This window comes from Pelophylax lessonae (assembly GCF_965119305.1).
Source record: "Pelophylax lessonae genome assembly, chromosome: 3".
NCBI classification, from domain to species: Eukaryota; Metazoa; Chordata; class Amphibia; order Anura; family Ranidae; genus Pelophylax; species Pelophylax lessonae.
This window is the reverse complement of record NC_138770.1, coordinates 188419442-188441488: the sequence shown is the minus strand read 5'-3', so window position 1 is coordinate 188441488 and position 22047 is coordinate 188419442. Positions and strand designations below refer to the sequence as shown.

The 22047-nt window shown below is 44.2% G+C and overlaps 1 protein-coding gene across 3 annotated transcripts in view; it reads right to left on the bottom strand.

Annotated features, from left to right (window-relative positions):
• The window catches only part of PIK3CB (phosphatidylinositol-4,5-bisphosphate 3-kinase catalytic subunit beta), a 278272-nt gene that overhangs the window by 138485 nt on the left and 117740 nt on the right, over positions 1-22047 (bottom strand). For all 3 annotated transcript variants that reach the window (XM_082249418.1, XM_082249419.1, XM_082249417.1), the window contains exons 2-3: positions 10078-10259; positions 8237-8462 (exon numbers count right to left, since the gene is read on the bottom strand). In XM_082249418.1, coding sequence (XP_082105544.1) covers positions 8237-8462; positions 10078-10224 — 373 coding nt within the window. In that variant the 5' untranslated portion in view covers positions 10225-10259. The remainder of the gene's footprint in view (positions 1-8236; positions 8463-10077; positions 10260-22047) is intronic.

Sequence of the window (22047 nt, the reverse complement as noted above, 5' to 3'; positions counted from 1 at the left end):
ATGCCACACGCACTCATGCAATCCCATACCATCAGAGATGCAGGCTTCTGAAATGAGCGCTGATAAAAACTAGGGTTGTCCTTGTCCTCTTTAGTCCGGATGACATGGCGTCCCAGTTTTACAGAAAGAACTTCAAATTTTGATTTTTGATTCGGCTGACCACAGAACAGTTTTCCACTTGCCACAGTCCATTTTAAATGAGCCTTGGCCCAGAGAAAAAGCCTGCGCATCTGGATCATGTTTAGAATGGCTTCTTTTTTGGCCTATAGAGTTTTAGTCGGCAACGGCAAATGGCACGGTGGATTGTGTTCACCGACAAAGTTTTCTGGAAGTATTCCTGAGCCCATGTTGTGATTTCCATTACAGTAGCATTCCTGTATGTGATGCAGTGCCGTCTAAGGGCCCGAAGATCACGGGCATCCAGTATGGTTTTCCAGCCTTGACCCTTACGCACAGAGATTGTTCCAGATTCTCTGAATCTTTGGATGATATTATGCACTGTAGATGATAACTTCAAACTCTTTGCAATTTTTCTCAGAGAAACTCCTTTCTGATATTTCTCCACTATTTTTTGCCGCAGCATTGGGGAAATTGGTGATCCTCTGGCTCTGCCCATTTTGACTTCTGAGAGACACTGCCACTCTGAGAGGCTCTTTTTATAGCCAATCATGTTGCCAATTGACCTAATAAGTTGCAAAATGGTCCTCCAGCTGTTCCCGATATGTACATTTAACTTTTCTGGCCTCTTATTGCTCCCTGTCTCAGCTTTTTTGGAATGTGTAGGTCTCATTCAATCAAAAATGAGCCAATATCTGGCATGACATTTCAAAATGGCTCACTTTCAACATTTGATATGTTATCTATATTATATTGTGAAAAAATAGAAGTTTGAGATTTTCTAAATTAGTTCATTCCTTTTTTACTCACAATTTGTACAGTGTCCCAGCTTTTTTGGAATTGGGTTTGTACACTAATATCTTTAACAGTGCACATAAACACAATATAATTACATAATTCCTGCTAAATTACTAATAAAGCATCATTCACATGTGGCATACTAATAGGGTATGCACACGGAGGGCCATGTTGGGATGCACAGGTGTTCCGTGCATCCTCATACTGGCAGTCCCATTTATTTCAATTGGGATGCAACAGCTCCACAGGCATAGCTGCTGTTCCCAATCTGACTTCCGTGTGGGTGTGGGTGCACGACCCCAAATGCAGACAGTGTGGGCTCAGGGGCATACCCGTGGACCTACAAGGATGTCAAATTGGGAGCAACGGCTCTGTCCGTGCAGTTGCTATATCCCAAATGACATCAATGGGACTGCCTGCACAGAGATGCACAGAACACCTGTGCATCCCTGTAAAGGTACGCTGTGTATTCCCCATGTGAACAAGGCCTTAGGCCCCTTTCACACAAGCAGACTGATCAGGTCTGCCTATCCGTTTCTCAGGCAGGCCAAATCGAACCACCCATTGTTTTCTATGGAGAGGCTGACTTAAATGGACATGCGCCTGTTCACACCTGCCTGCATCTGATCAGGTCCACTACAAACAAGACGAATGGGGATCCGATTCCCCATCCATCTAGCAGGTCAGATATTATGGCATCGGATGGAAATGGACAGGCGGTCCCGTTCCCATCTGACTGCCCATAGAGAACTGTGGGCTTCGTCCGTTACCACTCTGCATCAGTGGAGCGGACGTGGACCTGTCATCCGCCTGCTCAGCGGGGATTAGCAGACAGATCCCCACTGAGCAGGTAGATCTGCTTGACAGAGGGGAGGGGGGTGACTGAGATATCAGACCCCCATATCTCTTTTTTGAGACAGAGAAAGGGAATTAAAAGTCCATTTCTCTGCAGCACTTTACATGAATGAATAAGGAGTCTGTATAGACACTCCTCATTCATTCATAAACTGACAAGCCCCAGCAGCCCCTGAAGCCAGAAGGAATGGCAGAGGAGGGATGGCAGCTTCTAAAGGTAGCTGCAGGAGATCGGGTTTGGGGGGGGGGGGTGGATGAAGAGGATAGGAATGGAGAGTGGGGGGAGCAGTTTTAGTTAACAGGGAGTGGCGGTAGGTAGAGCGGCTGGGGACAGGGAAGCGGCAGCATGGAGGGGGAGCGGTCACATTTGAGGTTAATAACTCTGATCAGTGGACTCTAATTCATGTGCTTATAGCAAAACCAGAAATTAGGTCCGTACGGTGTACTGGCCTGGCAGTGAAAGGGTTAAAGGATAAGTTCACCTTTTGTTTTCCTTTTAAAATCCCAGCTCCCCTATGTACCAATAATGTACTTTTGGGGGAAAAAAAAAAAAAAAAGCTTTCCATTTTTTCTACACATTCTTACCTCACTTTCCTCATGGCCATTTCAAAGCCCTTCTCCATTACTTCGTTCTTACTTCCTGGACAGACTTTAGGTCATAACACAGGAAGGAGTTGACCAGCTGACCTCTTTAGCACACGCCCTACTTCATCTACCCTCCTACCTACCCACCCGTTTCCAGCTGCATATTTTTTCAACGAAATGCAATCAATCTGTGATCACTGTTCTCTACTAAATACACAGGCATCATTTTTTTTCCTTTCTTAACTTTATTCTTGCATAGATAATTCAACTTGCATAGATCATTCAACATTTTGAAGTGTGCAGGAATGAGAGATGGAAACCGGAGAAGTGTGTCTTGGGTTCTGTAAAGTTCACCTTAGGCTGGCCATACATTATACAATATTTTTGTTAAATTTTCTTTAGCTTTACCTTGAGCTATGTAGTGCAAGGGTTTGCCTGATTGCATCCAAATTGAAAGTGTTTAGGTTTGACCTCATATTATATGTAGTAAATCTATAGGAAACTTATACAAGAAAATGGTGTAGTGTATGACCAGCCTTACACTATACAATCTGATTGTACAATACTTTAGATCTGCCATCAACTATGTAGCCCCGTACACACGTGCCGATTGTCGGCCGCCGACCAATCGGCCGATTGTAGGCTTGTTAGTATGATGCTTCCGACAGCGCATTTTCGGCCGAACAGAATCTGTCCTGCAGGCATTCAAATTTTTGTACGCCGACAACAGAACGGCCGATTGTGCGTCAGTCAGTACAGATTTCGGCCGACAGACAGCAGATTTGCAAGACTGGGCATGCTCAGAGAAGAAAAAAGACACGGAAAGTTAACCATCACATGACATCACTTCTGCAGTCGGCTGTTGTTGGCCGACAAAATTCATGTGTAGTCTTTTGCACTTTTCAGCGGACAGGACAGCCCTGGACAAAAGACGGCCGATCGTTCGGCCGACGATCGGTACGTGTGTATGGGGCTTAAGGGCCTGTCTGATTGGATACAACCTGATTAGATTGTTCATGATACCTGGTATTCTAGTTTTAGTAAATCTACCAAAAAATAAGATTGTACAATCAGAGATTGTATAGTATATGGCCACCTTTATACACTTAAAATTACTAGTTGCGCTTTCAGTACCATTGTTAACGGCACATCAAACACAGAAGCAAGCACATGAGTGGCAAATGCTGAAAAATGCACAGTAAAACACACACAACCCACAACACGCCAAAACGTCCCATGAGCCACATATAGCACAGCCCACTGAAATCAACAGGCTGTCCAATGCGTGCTACAGAAAAAATGAGCCAAAAAACATGTACTCCCACTATGCTAGATGTGAATGGAGCCTGAAAGTGAAATTGTTGTGTTTACACAAGTAAGAGGAGGCTCCATTCACATCTGTTTCCTTGCATTTCAGAAGTGCGCTCCTTAAAAAATCATATTCAAAAATGCACCAAACTCTGCTTTAAAAAAGTTCTGAAGCTTCTTTGGGCTGATTGTTGTGTGTAGTGCAGCCCATTTAGGTGGATGGGCCGCCCTATGCATGATGAGTGAAAGTGCTTGAAAACTCCACCCCCCCCCCCCCCGGCAAAAGAAAACATGTGGGAATGTGAGTTCCTGCTATGCAGAGATGTGAATGCGACCGGACAGCTGAGTGGTTCGGTACACCATCGTGTGTACATGTATAAAGATGGCCATACGCTATGCAATCTAACTGTACAATCTCTTTACCATAACTATGGATTAGGAGTTTCCCACCTATCTATCCATTCACTCTGTATCCAATCAGGAAGGCCCTTGCACTACATAGTGAATGGTAGATCTAAATGGGATTGTACAATCAGATTGTATAGTGTATGATGAGCTTTACAGAACTCAGGACACACTTCTCCTGTTTGCAATACTACAGCTCTGATCTACATAGGCCGTTATCTCATCTCTCATTCCTGCACACTTCGAAATGCCAAAAGAAGGATCTATGCAAGATTAAAGTTAGGAAGGGAAGGTAAGGAAAAAAAAAAATAATAATAATTGCCTGTGTGTTTAGTGAGACCAGTGATCACTGATTGATTGCATTTCATTTCAAAAACATGCACCTGAAAATAGGTGGTAGGTAGGAGGTTAGATGGTGAAGGGTTTGCTTCAGCTTTAAAGGCATCGATTTAACAGGTTCAAAAAACAGTTACATTCCCGCATGTGCAGGGACTGCTAACTTTCACATTGGTTGTACTCTCAACCAAACTGTCCAATGGCTGGAGTCATAACTGGTCACATGTGCAGCCCCATGGCAGTTAAGAGATCAAACAGAGGCCAAGATGGCAGCTTCCTTGACTGAAAACAGCAGGAGGGTTTACTTCCACTTTAGGATATTTTTCCTCATATTTTAATTTTGAATTATCCCAGATGCTTACCTGCAGGATACTAGAGGAGCTGCCGTGAGATGCGTTTTCGCCCGTTGGGACCGCACCCTGGTGTCCCTGTTCCGGTCCTCTCCTTCGTCCCCTTTCCCTTTGTCTCCTCAGGTTTCTTCTTTCTCCCCTATCTTTTTCCCTCTTCTCCCCCTTACTTACGAGGTCTTCATATGTGTTACTGGCTATTTTGCCTACATATTTTCCAAGTATATCAGGACCCGTCCTTCCAGGAGGGTATGTTGGGTGTACTTGGTTTCACTGTTGTTCTTACCCTTGGCTCACCAAGTTTTTCGTGCTTACTGAGTGCACCTACTCCTCTTACAATTTTTAAAATTGTTTCTGCACAGTACTTGTTTGCTTATTGTCATAACCAAGTGCTGCCATCAAAATGTACATGATCGTATACCGTTGTAACTGACTGTGGCATCCTTTGTGTTATTTACCACGACATTATTTCTGTATCGTACTTTGCTTTCAATAAAGAAATTTTAAAAAAAAATTAGAATTATTCATGTTCATTTTAAAATAAAAATTACTTTTAAATAACACTGGAAAAGTAGCACAAGTATACAATAAAGCTTTAACTACGCATGCAAATGTACATGACAAGGCAGGCCTTTGGATTTTAAACTTAAAGTCTCTCTATTTAAAAAAGTGAATACACATCACGTGTACTTCTTAGTAGGAACAGGACCACTGAACAAGGATACATATTTTATTTTTAATTTTACTGTAGCAAAATCAAATTAAATTGTTTGGAAGGTCTCACTTGGAGCAAAAACAGGTTTTTAGTTTAGTATAAAGACAATTAAAAGAAAAAAAATTAGATATTATATATATTGATTCTGTACTTTGATGTGTCCTATAGCAGAATGCTGCTTCACATTGAAATGTCTTTACTTTTTATATACAATAGAATAGTAATATCTTTACTTTATTTTCAATAATATAGCAATATTTTTAGTTTTTGTTTTCACTGAATCTCATACATCTATGTGTCAGCACTGCACCGTTAGATTGTATTTATTTTTTCTTATTTGTTGCTACAGGTTACCATACATGTTACATGTTGCCTATGAAATGCTCAAAGTGTTAAAAACAACTTGGCTCAAATTCAAAAACATATGTATAAAAATACAATACAATCTAAAACTGCAGCAAATACATTTTTTTTTTCCAATTACTAAAAACGGTCTCCTAAGGACATGGTTTGCACTTTTTATTAGACCTTCCTTGTTTTGATTGATCTAAAGACTACATGAAGCTCGCTGTGAGATCCAGAGCCAGGTTCCACAGTGGGCTCTGGAAGAGAGCAGCATCTGAGTCAATGTGGAAAGGGAGGCAATCTGTAGGGACAGGAGGTTTGGGAGAGGTTCATGCTGAGGCTTGGAAGTCAACTGTTCTGTTCTCAATTCCTCTGCCAAAGTCAAGTCAAAGCCTGTCATTCAAGGCAGGGCCTGCACATATCAGGGAGTTGTTGGGAAAAGAGCCAATGTTTTCTCATTCTATTCCACTAACCTGAGGACTTGCTTGAGCTAGAACGCTCAGATATTACACAACTGTACGTTTATAGCACTGGGGTTATCTAGACAAAATTATTCTTCTGTCAGATGTTATTGGGGAATCTATGCAACATAGCACATTTTAAAAAGGTCCTATTTTAAGGCTTGTGGAAGTGGATTATGGAGAACCTAGGAGAAGAATCTAATACTACATGCTACAACAAATGCAGTATGTGTTAAAACCACACAACCACTTTGCATCCTAAGATTATTTGGTATCATATATAAAAAAAAAAAAAAAATGGGTGGGACTAAATGCTTAAAGGCGTATGCCTATAATAATTGTAAATGGTTTAAACTTAAAGACTACATTAAGGTTAATTATACTATGCAACTGACTTATGCAACTCCTAACTGGCCTTTACCTTGATGTGTGTTTGTGAATACTTTTAGCGTCAATGTGCCATTGCTGTACCTTACTAGAAATGAAAGGAGGAGGAATCCGTCAATTTATTTTGTTTAATTAATCCATTAAAGTTTCTTTTCTTCAGCTACTTTGTGAAGGCATGGGCTAAGATTTAAGAAATTCCCCCATTCCGCTTCAAACATTCTGACCTTCCTCATCCCTTATAGCAAAGCCCCCTCAACTCTGGCAAACCCTGTGGATAGGTGAAAACTACAAATCTAACAATAGCAGCAGTTAAATGAATGCATCATTGAGTATTATTTACACCCCCCTCCCCCATTTATATTCTGCAATGCTACGATAGAGTGACTTTTTTTTGTAGGCCCAGGCATTATTGAGTGGGTTATGTGTTAGTGGGTATACCATAGCAAGGTTGGGAGGCTTGAGGTAAAGCTGGATTTTAAGATTATACAGTTACAGGTATGCACTGACAGTGCATGTTGTAAGCTACCTGCTGCACATAATAGTGTTCCCTCAATGCCTTCTAAATGAAACAACCTGGCAGGGAAGGGATAGGTGTGGCTTTTGATCAGAAGAATAATAGCAGACACACACAAGTGAACTCTACTAAAATGGACATTCATAGAACAGTAAACAGATGCTATGAAAATAGCCATTAACTTGCATACACTGATAACAGTTTTTCTAGGGCAATAAGACGTGTTTTTAAAATTCCCATCCTGACTCTCTTGGAGCAATTCAGATAAACCTGAACCTCCAGTGTCAATGCTCACCGGTTCATGTGAGCATGTAAAGTGCATTTATTGAATCCTTTTTTAGCATTCCTTGTATATGAAGCCTTAAGATCCAGGAAATTAGGGAAAAAACAATGTTCCCTAAAAATGTTAACCTGGCAGCACTTTATTTTTCATCTATTTTCAATGTTCACCATTCATTTTAATTCTACTCAGCAAATGAACTCTGAAAATTAAAGAAAGTTCCACAAAGTGCTATTTCAAAAACAAAGACATCAAGCAGATATCAAAAGGTTGATGTTGAAATGTAACTTTACTTATGTATGTATAGACTAGATCCAGAGTCAATAATAATGTAAAAAAGATCCAGTCCAATCCTAAAGACGTGTGTTATGTGCTCAAACATGGAATAGTGGACCTCTGTCCCTTGCTCCTGAACACGACTTCACCCTCATGTGTGCCTCAGAAAATTTTCTTACCTCAAGTGAATATGTATTTTAGCCATTCAGAGGAAAATAAATTCCCTTAATAATCTGCCCCTCAACTGTTCATACTTCCCATCCCAAAATGCCCGCTAGCACCATCTGTCAGCTGGAACCAGATGAAAAAAATGGTATTTCCGAGTATGGAAGAGCATGCAACGATCTCCCCTATCTACCATGATGCCACAATGGGTTCCAGAGCAACCAAGTCATATAGAGGTAAAGGAAGTGTTATTAGCCAAACTCCAAGCAGGCCCCATACAATACACTTTTTCACATAAAATATAGAGAGATACATAACAGCTTTCTGCTAACAGCACATTACCTTTTCCTATTAAGACCCCTATTCTGGAATCTAGTTTCTCTGCAGGGTTACAGCTTTTGGACACCAGTTTCAGGACAGGCAGAAAAGGTCGAACATCACAGAGTCGTCGGGTCTCATCCTCCAGTTCCTCATGAACAGCCGTCTGATTGACACACTGGAACATGTAGGAGTCAATCTCCAGGAGCAAGTGGAAAAGGGGGTAACGTTGTGCATGTTTCCATGCAAGCTGCAAACATACAAAAAGGTATCACTAGAGAGACGTCTGCTGGATAAAGAACATAGGAGATGCAAAGCCACCAAAGAACCCTGGGGGGGCCTGTGTGGCCCCTCTCTATACGCCTAGATAGGAGAGCGATGGCATGTAGAGGAACTGATTCCCTCCATGTAGCCACTGAATGCCTGCTTCTCCTCTACCACCTACAGACATTCAGCAGCTGCAGGAGGGAAATGGAGGGCATCGGCTTTTCCACATGCCGCCCCCGCCGCTTTCGTATCCCCGTACTGCTTCCCCAGGCCTGTGTGTGCTTCCCTGCACCCCCCCCCCCCCACTCCTCTGCAAGGTTCCCCCCCACTGGCCGCTGTGGGGGATCGGTCAGGCTGGTGAGCAGGGAAGGGTCATTTACTAGTTCCTTCCTTGTCCTAATGAATAGAGTCAGTGATTGGTAATGAGCACTGACTTTTTTTTTTTTAATATTCATTCATAGCTGGGGCATAGTAAACAGTGTTCCCTATGCCTCAGTTTATGAATGAACGGGAAGCTATGCCTTTCCATTCATTCTGTGCAGCTGAGGCTGCAGAGAAAAGAACTGATGAATCTTTGCTCAGTCCCTTACTCAAAAGTGAGATATCAGGGGTTGGTTTAGACACCTGATATTTCACCAAAGTTCCCCAATGGGGGTTCTAAAAAAAATATGTAAAAAAAATAGATAAAAAAACTAATTGTAAAAAACAAAAAAAAAACAAAACTAAAATGGTAAGAAAAATAAAAAATGACTGACACCAGAGTCACACTTACAACTGGGCTTTGGCGTTTCGCCACTGTGGGGGACCCCAAGAAAGCAGGAAGGTGGCCTGCTGTGGGACTGTAATAAAAGGGTCCCACAATGGGAGTAAAGGGCCCCCGGGATCAGTGGGAAGGGCCCTCATGGTTTCTTGCACCAGGGCCCTGAGGGTTCTAGTTACTTCTCTGCTGCCCAGTGTCTTTATTGGATTAGGGTACAGCTGGACACACATGATGGATATACATTGATCACTACAATTACCATAGTTCGAGAATACCACAAAATGTGTATCCGATAGCCTCATACTTCCAATTCATATGTTTAAGGGTACTGGACTGAAGGGTGTAGAAAGCATTAGCGGCCTCTTTGGAATTAGGCTATGAAATGGTGAACGGAGGGGCATTCTACATGTATGTAACCTAATCAGCATTTGTATATGTTTATAAAACTTTGCATCTATTGGTTGTGTAAAGGATTTGCAGAAATGGAGGCCATATTATCTTCCTACATATTCATTCTGTACTTTCTGCTTAATAGCATAATACAGTGACTGTGCTTTCCAGTTTCTGCTCCTCAACCTCAGCCCAAGCCTATGGAGAGAGTTGTAAGCACATTTTCAGAGAAGGCAATATTGTACAGTATTGTCTGGTTAGCCGCCACAGGCAGATTTTATTACTTTGTATGCCAAAATGTGATCATGAAATTATTGCACAAGTACAAATGTAAAAAAAAATTAATCTTACTTTTCCCTTCAGGCAATATTTCCAGCAACTTCAAAGAAGAGGTCGCTGAAAATGCGCTGTAGGTTTGTTCTTAATATAATACTTGGTAGTACCTCACCTGTTTAATCTGCGATATGGATGCATCCCGAGGTACCACCATCTGCACATAGATTCCAGTGGGGAGTAGAATGTCCACATTGACATCTGGAGGGAGCTGTGTATCGGCCGCCCAGATGTCCATGGGATCCAACACAGCAGGAGGCATCTTGCAGGCGGCAGTACTACCTGTGAAACATGGTCCTAGAGGAACAGAAGACATGATCAGGTCATAATGTGGAGCACAACCTCAAAATATCATTCAAATTGAGATTAAGTACTAACAGACAGCAGCATTCTCGCTCTTATTAGATGTGTACTGTGTGGTGCCATCCTATTCTTACTGATTACGCAGATTTCCATGGTAACTAAAATCACAGGGAATGTTAAGAAACCTTGTGCATTACAAATCCTGACACTCGAGTGGCTGTAAAATGTTAAGTTTCTCTGCCACTAAATGACTAAAAATCTGTTTTAAATTGCTTTAGTTTGAACGTTTTCATTGTCAGCACTATCACTATGCCCATAATCTGCCCAAAACATCGTACTGTGCCAATTATAAAATACATGAAAAAGCACAGCTGTACATGCAGTGGATATAAAAAGTCTACACACCCCTGTTAAAATGTCCGGTTTCTGTGATGTAAAAAAAAAAAATGAGACAAAGATAAAACCTTTCAGAACTTTTCCATGTGACCTATAAAACAGTACAACGCAATTGAAAAACAAATCTTTTATAAGGGGGGGGGGGGGGGGGTTGAGTAAATATTAAAAACTAAAATGTGGTTGCATAAGTGTGCCCAACCTCTTATAACTGGGGATGTAGCTGTGTTCAGAATTTAAGCAATCACATTCAAGTTTGTTAAACGGGAGGGGAGTACACACCTGCCATTATTTCAAGTGCCTCTGATTAAGCCTAAATAAAGTTCAGCTATTCTATTCGGTCTTTCCTGACATTTTGTTAGTCACATCCTACAGTGAAAATCATGGTCCGCACAGAGCTTCCAAGGGGATCTCATTGTTAGGAGAAAATATGGCAAAACAGTAACATTACCAAGAACTGGACATCCCTCCAAAATTGATGAAAAGATGAGAAGAAAAAAATGGTCAGGGAGGCTGCCAAGATGCCTACAGCGACATCAACCACTTGCCAACCGGGCCATAGCCAAATGATGGCTACCGCATTGTTGGCTTATTCTGGGAGGGCATACAACAACATCCTCTCAGAATCGTACTTTCCGCGCACCCCCCTGGGGCGTGCGCGCACGGAAGTTTCCGTACTCGACCTGGCGCATCATGGATCATGGTAAAGGGCCAATGACAGCGGCCCTTTACCACGTGATCGCTCAGTCCAATGATGGAGCAATTAGTTGTCAACAAACTGGCGGATGTCCGGTTCAGTCTTCTCCATGCCCGCTGTACACAGCTATCGGTACAGCGCGCGAGTGGAGAGAGATTGCAGCACTGCTCACCCCTGCCTCCTCCATGCCTCAATCATGCCATGCCAGTGCACATCCGTGCCACGTCCCTACCACATCATTGTTCATCCGTGCTCATCAGTCCCTATAGTGCCTCACAAAAAAGTGTGATGGGTAGTCAAGAAATTACGGAGCTCCTTGAATGTTGGGCCTCTATGTGGCCAGGCTGTGTAAAAGTTTCACACATGAGGTATCACCATACTCAGGAGGAGTATCAGAATGTATTTTGGGGTGTCATTTTTGCTATGTACATGCTATGTGTGTGTAAGAAATATCCTATAAATGGACAACTGTGTAAAAAAAAAAAAAAAACAAAAAAAAACAAAAAAAAAAAAAAAGGATGCGCAATTCATTTTCTTTTCACATTTTCCAAAAACTTGGAGAAAAAAATGGCATGTTCAAAAAACTCATTATGCCTCCTAGATTATATGTTTGGGTGTTTGCTTTACCAAAATGGAGTCAATTGTCCTTATGTTTCAGGGCTCTCAAAAGTGTGATAGGTTGTCAGGAATTTATGTGTGTAATTTATGCTCTTCGAACACCTGGAGGTGCTCTCTGTATAAGGCCAGGCTGTGTAAAAGTCTCACACATGTGGTACTGCCATACTCAGGAGGAGTAGCAAAATGTATTTTGGGGTGTAGTTGCAAGTATGCCTATACAGTGTGCGAGAAATAACTTGGTAATATGACAATTTTGTGAAAAAAAAAATTTTGCAAAGAATTGTGGGGAAAAAATCACAACTTAAAAAAAAAAAACTCACCATGCCTCTTACTAACTACTTTTGAATGTCTACTTTCCAAACAGGGGTCATTTGGGGGGTATTTGTACTTTCCTGGCCGGTTAGTGTCTTTAAGAAATTAGATAGGCCGTCAGTACATCAGATGTGATCAATTTTCAATGATTGGCACCATGGCTTTTAGACTCTACAACCTTCACAAAGACCAAATATATACTTATGGTTTTTTTTTGTTGTTTTTTTTTTACCAAAGATATGTAGCAGTAAAACTTTTGGCCAAAATTTATGAAGAAAATGTACCAAATTTGCAAACTTATAAACCGAAACAAAGAAAAAAATTGATTTTTGTAAGAACTTACCGTAAAATCAGTTTCTCTGAAGCATAGACAGACGCAGCTTCCATACTTCTTATCCATTGGGTTATGCTGCCCCCTGCAGGAGTAATTCTCCACGCCCCCGGGGCTGTCGCCACAGGCATAACCCCCACACCCTCTGCTCCAGCAAACTAGTTTCATTGTAAGCAGTAAAGAAGATACAAAAACCATTCCCATAACAGAGGGGCGGGTGCTGCGTCTGTCAATGGACTTCAGATAAACTGATTTTACGGTAAGTTCTTACAAAAATCCAGTTCTCTATCGTCCATTGACAGACGCAGCTCCCAAACTTCTTATCCATTGGGACGTCCCAAAGCAGTGTAGGCATGAGGAGTGGGAAGAGTGCAACCAGATAGTAACAAACTACAAAGCCTAAAAACTTAGCCCACTGGGTAACATGAGTTCAACCAAGAACAGGAGCTCCCCCAGGAGAAAAAAACCCCTAAACGATTCTCTTATGAAACAGCAGCCTGCAAAACCTTGCTGCCAAAGGAAGCATCCGAAGATGCCAACAAATCAACCTTGTAGAATTTTGTAAAGGTGTGCACAGCCGACCAAGTCGCTGCTTTACAAACTTGCACTACTAAGGCCTGATGACGAAAAGCCCAAGGGGCACTCAGCGCTCTAGTAGAATGAGCCTTCACAGGGAAAGGAGGAACCTGAACCTTGAGTGAATAAGCCTGAACAACCGTCTGCCTGATCCATCTGGCTATGGTCACAGCAGACGCAGCCAAACCTTTTTGAGGTCCTTCAGTAAGCACAAAGAGAGAGTCCAATCTCCTGAAAGACTATCGCCCGAACCACATCCAGAGAATGTAAGGCAATTTCCTTGGGATGCTTAGGCTTAGGAAGGCAACACAAGGTCTTCATTGAGATAAAAATCCGACACCACCTTAGGGAGGAAGATGGATAAGATCGGAGAAGCACTTTATCTCTGTGGACCAACAAATAAGGTGAACGACAGGACAGCGCCGCCAACTCAAGGCACTCTGCAAGCAGAAGTAATAGCCACCAGAAAGGCAACCTTCTTTGACAAAGAAAGCAGAGAAATCTCCCTAATATTCTCAAAGGAAGGCTTTTGAAGAACAGACAGAAATAGACAGATCTCACGGAGGCAACAGGGATCTGCTCGGAGGAGCCAGGTGATGCACCCCCTGAATAAAGGTGAGAATCAAGCTATTAGTAGCCAACGGACATTGGAAGTAAATAGACAAGGACAACACTTGGGCCCTTGATAGTGCCCAAAGCCAAAGCGCTGCTCAACCCCTTTTTGTAAAAAAGCCAAAACCCTAGCTATGGAAAACAAGCAAGGGTGCAGCAGCAGCGATTCACACCATGAAATGTACGATTTCCACGTACGATGATAGATCTTCCCGGACATTGATTGGCCTTCAAAGGTGAAGGAATCATCGAATCAGAAAGGCCTTGATCCCTTAACACCATGCTTTCAATAGCCAAGCCGGTAAAGCTAGCAACCGTAAAGCAGGATGGAAGATCAGTCCCTGAGACAGCAGATCCTCCCGCAGAGGAAGTCTCCGAGAATCTACAACCATTTTTACCAGGTCAACATACCAAGACCGCTGAGGCCAGTCTGGTGCTACCAGAACTACCGAAATTCTTTCCACCGCCACCCTGCGAAGAAACCTCGGCCGGAGTACAAACGGAGGGAATGCATAAATCAGCCTATACTAACTCCAAGGAGCCACCAAAGCATCTGTGGCATCGGCCAGAGGATCATGAGACCTGGCCACAAACCACTGGACTTTTCTGTTGAGGTGGGATGCAAACAGACCCACCTCCAGAGTCCCCCACCGGATATGAAATACCTCTGGATGAAGGGACAATTCCCTTCAATCCGGCACCTGACGACTAAGGTAATCAGCTTGCCAATTCTCCACCCCCGGAATGTGGATTGCAGGAATAGCTGGAACATTGGCCTCCACCCAAACCAGAATCTCAGCCACCTCCGTGGCCACCAGGGCACTCTTGGTACCCCCTTGATGATTGATGTAAGCCACGGCCGTGGCATTGTCCAATTGTATCCAAACCAGAGACCCGCGTAGTCGACTTGTCCAGTGGAACAGGCAAAGCTTGATAGCTCTGAGCTCCAGAATATTGATCGGCAAGGAAGACTGTCCAGATTGTTTAGATATCCCAAAATACCAATTCCTCTCTGATGCAACAAGGCCAGCCCCAGGCCAGGACCTTGGTGAAAACTCTTGGGAGTGGAGGCAAGACCAAAGGCTAATGCCACAAATTGAAAGTGCTCCTCTGCCAGAGGAGGAATCACTGATGTCCCTCGAAGATGGGGACGTGTAAATATGCCTCTTTGAAATCGATGGAGGCCAGAAAAACAAGGAAGCCACCACTGACCAAAATGGACTCCATTCAAAACTTCTGCACCCGCACAAAGCGGTTCAGAACTTTGAGATCCAGGATTGGACGCACCTTGACCTCCTTTCTGGGCACCGTGAACAGGTTTGATTAGAAACCTTGAAAGTTGTCCTGCAGCGGAACCGGCACAATCACTCTTTGAGCAAGGAGACCCTGCACAGCCTCCCGGAGACCTGTCAAACGATCCGGAGACAGGTGAAAATTTGACCGAAAAAACCTGTCCACCAGCTGGGACTGAAATTCTATCTTGTACTTGGAATGAATCAGTTCGTGAACCCATTTGTCTTGAATGAAGAAAGTCCAGGGTTCCTGAAAGAAGCGCAGATGTCCCCCCACCCCAGAAGCAGGTGAGGGCGCCCCTTCATGCTGAAGAGGACTTGTCCACAGAACTGGCCTGACTGGTCTTGGGCTTGCCCCAGTGCTTTTTAGTCTCTCCAGAAGTTCTGAATGGCTTACCGGTTTCTTGCGCCCCGGAGGCACGAAAAAAAAAACAACATCTATGAGCAGTAAAGGAAGGCCCCCGCTTAGTACGGGGCGCTTTACCTTTGGAGGATTGAGGAAGAAGAGTACTCTTCCCACCAGTCAGACACTTGATCCACTCACCCAGCAAGTTGCCAAAAAATCGCTCTCCCAGAAAAGGAAGATCTGTCGGGACTTTCTTGGAGGCTTGGTCAGCCGACCAGCATTCCAGCCAAACCATGCATCTTAATGCAATCCCCACAGCCGACACTCTGGCCACCAGGGAAGCCTCAACCAAGGACCCATCACACAGGAAAACCAGGGCCTGGGCCATCTGGTCCATAAGTTCCATCAGCTCCAGGAGAACTATGTCAGGATCCAAGTTCCCCTTCAGAACCTTCACCCATTCCATAACAGTCTGAGATACTAAAAACAGACACAAAAACTGGTTTGAGAATAGAACCTGCCAACACATGAAGATGGCGGGAAAGCGATTCCACTCGCCTGTCCACCGGATTCGTAAAAACTGGGGAATCTTTCACAGGCACTATAGTAGATTTGTTCAACCTGGAAAAAGGATGATCCACCTTGGGCAGTACCGACCAACGGTTGGAAACCGCCTCAGCAAAGGGATAACAGTGTTTAAAGCGCTTAGGCACTACTAGCATGTGCTTGATGTGCCGCCATTAGTCAATAATATCATGAAAATTCTCAGGACAAGGAAATACCTTGCTCGATTTTTGGGTCTTGCGGGAGCCAAAAGACACCCGTGTCCCCGCCAGTATAGGCTCATCTGCCATTTTTAAAGTTTCCCTTACTGAAACAATCAGGGCTTCCACCAAAGCGTGTTTCCGTATTACAGCTGAAGACAGGTCCTTTTCACCATCTGACTGCGAGGGCAGCGACCCCTCAGGTAGGAGGGCGTCCGTGGCGACCATATCAGGCTCTGAATCAGAGGACCCCACCAATGATGGAGAAGGCAGCGGCCGTTTACGACTAGTAACCGTTTTCATAACAAAATCGACCTTGGTCGCCAGGCTTTCCAGGGTTGCTGAAATTGTGGCTAGCGACTGCGATCCAGACGGTCCGGGAGTTGCACTAAGTGGGTCTGATAGTGAATTTACTGCCTGAGACTCCATATTCAATGCAACCGAAAAAAAAGAGTACTGTCACTTTAAAAACGGCGGTCGTGGTTCCCACCGCCGATCACCGGGGTCTGCGGAGTCCCCCTTCAATATATAAATCGACAGCAGAGTGTGTAGGGATATGCCCACAAAGACCCCAGTACTGTACCACCTTCAGAGGAAACCTCCTGAATTGGACTGTGCAGCAGGAAGAGGGAGTCACAGGAAATTACATCAGTCTGGTATGTGAAAGGTCACACGGTCTGTGTAGCTCCATAGAGCTACACAAAAATGGCTGCCAAGACAATTCAGTAGGAAGCACAGGGAAAATGGCTGCCCCATACAAGTCAATAGGAAAAATATTTTACATTGCCCACAATAAAGATGGCGGCGCCCACGGTGTGCCATGCAGTCAGGGACCCCCAATACGAAGGCCTTAAGGATCTACCACCAGACCCAGCAAGGAAAAAAAAAAAAAAAAAAAAAGGTACCATTGCCACCCCCCCCCCCCCAGGATGCCAGGCGCTCCAGCCAAAGCACCCCCCAGGGGGCGGGAAAGGGGGACAGGGCACTAGGCCAGGAAATCGGAAAGGCCATAGAAGTCCAGGTCCTATTATCCCCAGGAGAGGGCCATCATCCCACCAAGGCCACCGAGGGGCAAGGGTGGCTACATTTACTCACCATACCTTGGACCGGGTGGGCTACGCTTCGGGCAGAACCACCTCCCACCTGGAATGGGGGTACTGCCAGCCTAGGGGGTACGCTGTGACTCAGGGCGTTCCAGGTCGTCGCGCCCCAGCGAGACATCCACTCACAGGCACATCCCCACCAGAAAGAGACTCTGTCATGGCAAGGCCTAGTGCAGGACTATAACCTGCTCACGCTCGTAGGCCAGGCTGGGGAGACCTTAAGGATCTAGATTATGCAGTGAGAAACCCCAGCCGACATTGCTTGTAGATCACCAGGAGGATCCCCCTGAACACCAACTAGCAAAGTGAGTAAAGATAAATAAAAACAAAATATTCTGAAAAAAAAAAAAAAACAAAGTCCCAGCAGGAAACCTAGGTCCTACTCCTTCTGTAGGCAGAAACCAACTGGTTTGCTGGAGCAGAGGGTGTGGGGTTATGGCTGTGGGGACAGCCCCATGGGCGTGGAGAATTACATTTTTCCTGCCTAGAACTACTCCTGCAGTGGGCAGCATAACCCAATGGATAAGAACTATGGAAGCTGCATCTGTCAAACGATAGAGAAAAGCATATATTTTTTTTTTTACTTCCCTCCACCTAAACAATTTCAGTTGGCTGTTCAACTGAGTTGTACAGTTTATAGGTCAAAAGTATACAGCTTATAGGTTAAAACAAGTATTGAAATGATTTATCAATGTCTCATTTTTTTTACATCACAGAAACCAGACATTTTAACAGGGGTGTGTAGACTTTTTATATCCACTGTATGCATTATAGCAAACTTGGCTTGCAGAAATCTGGAAAGAGCCAAGTAAGCTTTTTACAGAACCTGTTGGATTCCAGACTAGCCAGACTGGTCTCCCCAACTCTTGAGATGGCTTTTACAGCAATGGCATAGCTCTTGCCTGTTTCATGCAGTATGTACCAATCCCATAATACCCACAAGTTCAACTGATCAATAGGCATTAAAGTTAGGCTCCTTTCACACACTCCGTCTGTTGGACGGAGTCCGTTTTTCTCAGCGGGGGATCGAGCCGCCGATCCCCCGCTGAGCAGGAGGATGACAGCTGTGTCTCCACGCTGTGTGCGGAGACACAGCTGTCAGTTCCCCATGTATCTCTATGGGGGAAATCGGATGGGAACGGACCGTTTGTCCATTCTCATCCGATGCCATCCGATCCGATCCGCTGGACGGATGGAAAATAGGGTTTCCATCCGTCCAGATTTGACGGATCGGATCGGGTCGGATGTCAGCGGACATGTCTCCGCTGACATCCGATGCCCCATAGGAATGCATGGGGGGACCGTTCAGATGCGCCAAAAAAACGGACAGGCGGATGTGAACGGTCCGCCTGTGTGAAAGGGGCCTTAGTGTCAATAAAGCTAGACTATGAAAAAACTCATAGCTATGTAACAGTGTTCATGCTCACAAAACCACTAAAGCATTCATTTTGCGTATTGTGAAATACATTGTACCTGGTTGACCGTGTTAATTTTGACAATGAATTTCTTTTCAGGCAGTCTTGACTAAAGTGCCATTTTAGTCAACTACAATCTCCAGTACATTTTAGTCAACTACAATCTAATGGGTTTAGTTAAATTGTAGTGCATGGTTAAGGATTTTCTAGAATTTGCAAACACATTATATACTCTAGGAGGAAAAATCTAACATTTATGGAATTAGGTCCTGTTCATACCTGAGCATATTTCAGCTCGTAAAACACTCATCTCTGAAGTCTCAACGCCCAACAAGAAAAAAACCTATTCATTTTAATGGCCCCTGTTCACATATGAGCATTTTGTCTCCTGAAGCAAGATACGCAGTGGTAAATAATACTTCCCTCCCTCCCTCCGCCTCCATGTCCTCCGATTGCTAAGCACTATGGAAGAGGGATATAGTATTCTGATCGATTACATTCACCAAGAAACTCACAAAAAAAGCTTTGTTTTAACCATTTCCCGACCGCCCGCCGCAGTTATACTGTTACTGTAATAATGACACTGGCAGGGAAGAGGTTAACCTAGGGGTGATCAAAGGGTTAATTCTGAGCCTAGGGGAGTGTTTTTTACAGTATGGGGGAGGGACTTGTGAAATAATCATCCTATCTAGAAGGATCACAGGCGCTCTGATCATTTCACAGAGAAGAACGGTCAGCTATGTTTACAACAGCTGACCTTCCTCTCTCAGCGGGGAGCGATTGCAGATGCCGGCCGCAATTGCGGCAGCTGGTCCTATGGATCGGCATCCACGCTGCTTAGTGGGGCGGAAAGTGGGCCGCTGGCGGTGCCCCTCAGCACCACTCCCGCGAACTGACGTATACCTACATCAATTCGCGCAGCCGAGCCAGCCCGGTCAGCAAGTGGTTACCTATATCTAAATGTAATTGCTAATACCTGTAAAGTAAAATAAAAGCCTTGGATACAGATGCTGTCAGAACAAAATGAAAGCTGGTACCAGCCATCTCTGAGTCTGTCTGCACCATATTAATGCACAAAAAAATACATATTTGATGTTCAATAAATAGGGAGTTGTAAAGCAGTTTTTATTTTTATTTTTTGGTTTTGAATTGCTCAGGATTGGCTAGACAGACTCACACTGAAGAGAGCATACAGTGCCTTGAAAAAGTATTCATAGTAATAATGAAGTGAAAGGAAAAGGATACATCCCTGATCCCTTTCAAAATTCTTTATAAATATTTCAAAAGTGTGGCGTGTTCAGCCGTATTCAGCCCCCTTTACTCTGATACCCCTAACTAAAATCTAGTGGAACCAATTGCCTACAGAAGTCACCTTATTAGTAAATAGACTCCACCTATGTGTAATTTAATCTCAGTATAAATACAGCTGTTCTGTGAAGCCATCAGAGGTTTGTTAAAGAACTTTGGTGAACAAACAGCATCATGAAGGCCAAGGAACACACCACACAGGTAAGGGATAAAGTTGTGGAGAAGTTCAAAGCAGGGTTAGGCTACAAAAAAGATCCCAAGCTTTGAATATCTCATGGAGCACTGTTCAATCCATCATCCGAAAATGGAAGAGTATGGCACAACTGCAAACCTACCAAGACATGGCCGTCCACCTAAACTGACAGGCCGGGCAAGAAGAGCATTAATCAGAGAAGCAGCCAAGAGGCCCATGGTAACTCTGGAGGAGCTGCAGAGATCCACAGCTTAGGCAGGAAAATCTGTCCACAGTACAACCATTAGATGTGCACTCCACAAATCTGGCCTTTATGGATGAGTGGAAAGAAGAAAGCCATTGTTGAAAGAAAGCCCTAAGAAGTCCTGTTTGCAGCTTGTGAGAAGCCATGTGGGGGACACAAGAAATGTGAAAGAAGATGCTCTGATCAGATGAGATCAACATTGAACTGTTTAGGCTAAAAGTAAAATGCTATGTGTGGCGGAAACCTAACACTGCACATCCCTCTGAACACACCATCCCCACTGTGAAACATGGTAGCAGCATCATGTTGTGGGGATGCTTTTCTTCAGCAAGGACAGGGAAGCTGGTCAGAGTTGATGGGAAGATGGATAGAGCCAAAGAGGGCAATCTTAGAAGAAAACCTGTTTGAGTCTGCAAAAGACTAGCCTGGGATGGAGGTTCACCTTCCAGCAGGACAAAAACCCTAAACATACAGCCAGAGCTACAATGTAAAAGTTTAGATCAAAGCATATTCATGTGTTAGAATCGCTCAAAGTCCAGACCTAAATCCAACTGAGAATCTGTGGCAAGACTTAAAGCGGAGTTCCAGCCATTTACTCACCTGTCCAACGGTCCAGCGAAGCGGCCGCCGGAAGCCTCGATCCTCTCCCTCGGCGCCGGCATCACTGCTGTGGGCACCCGGCTGTTACAGTTTGCGGCTTCACAGCCGGGTACCCACTGCGCATGCGCGAGTCGCGCTGCGCGCCGTGTTTGGCCGGCAATCTTCTGGGACCTCTGAAGTGTCCCAGAAGATTGCAGGGAGGGAGGGGGAGAGGAGAACTTCCGCTCAGGGCGCCGCGGCGCTCCGAGCGGAAGTGGGAGCGGGTACCTGTCAAAACTAGGTACCCGCTCCCCCCCCCCAAAAAAATGACATGCCAAATGTGGCATGTCGGGGGGTCAGGACTCCCTAAAGCGGAAGTTCCACTTTTGGGTGGAACTCCGCTTTAAATGTTGTTCACAGATGCTCTCTATCCAATCTGACAGAGTCTGAGCTATTTTTCAAACAAGAATGGGTACAAATTTCACTCTAGATGTGCAAAGTCTGGTAGAGACACACCCAAAAAAAAAAAAAACTACACTAACTGCAGCGAAGAGTGGTTCTACAAACTATTGACTGAGGGGGGGGGGGGGGGGGGGGCTGAATACAAATGCACGCCACACTTTTCAGATAATTATTTGTAAAACATGTTGAAAACCATTTATCAATTCTCTTTCCCTTCACAATTATGTGCCACTTTGTGTTGGTCCCAATACAATACATTTACGGTTTTGGTTGTAATATGACAAAATGTGGAAAATGTCAAGGGGTATGAATACTTTATGAAAGCACTGTACATCAGCAGAGTAATTGAAGCCCCTCCTAAAAATCTTTCTCTACAGATGCCAAAGAACAGGGAAAGGTCATGTGACCACACAACAGCACTGCAGGAATAAGATACTTAGAGTATAGCTCCACACCCTGCACTTATACTTACCTGAGCCCAATCTCAATCCAGCAATGTGCATGAGAGCAGAGGCTCTCAATTCTCATTGGCTTATA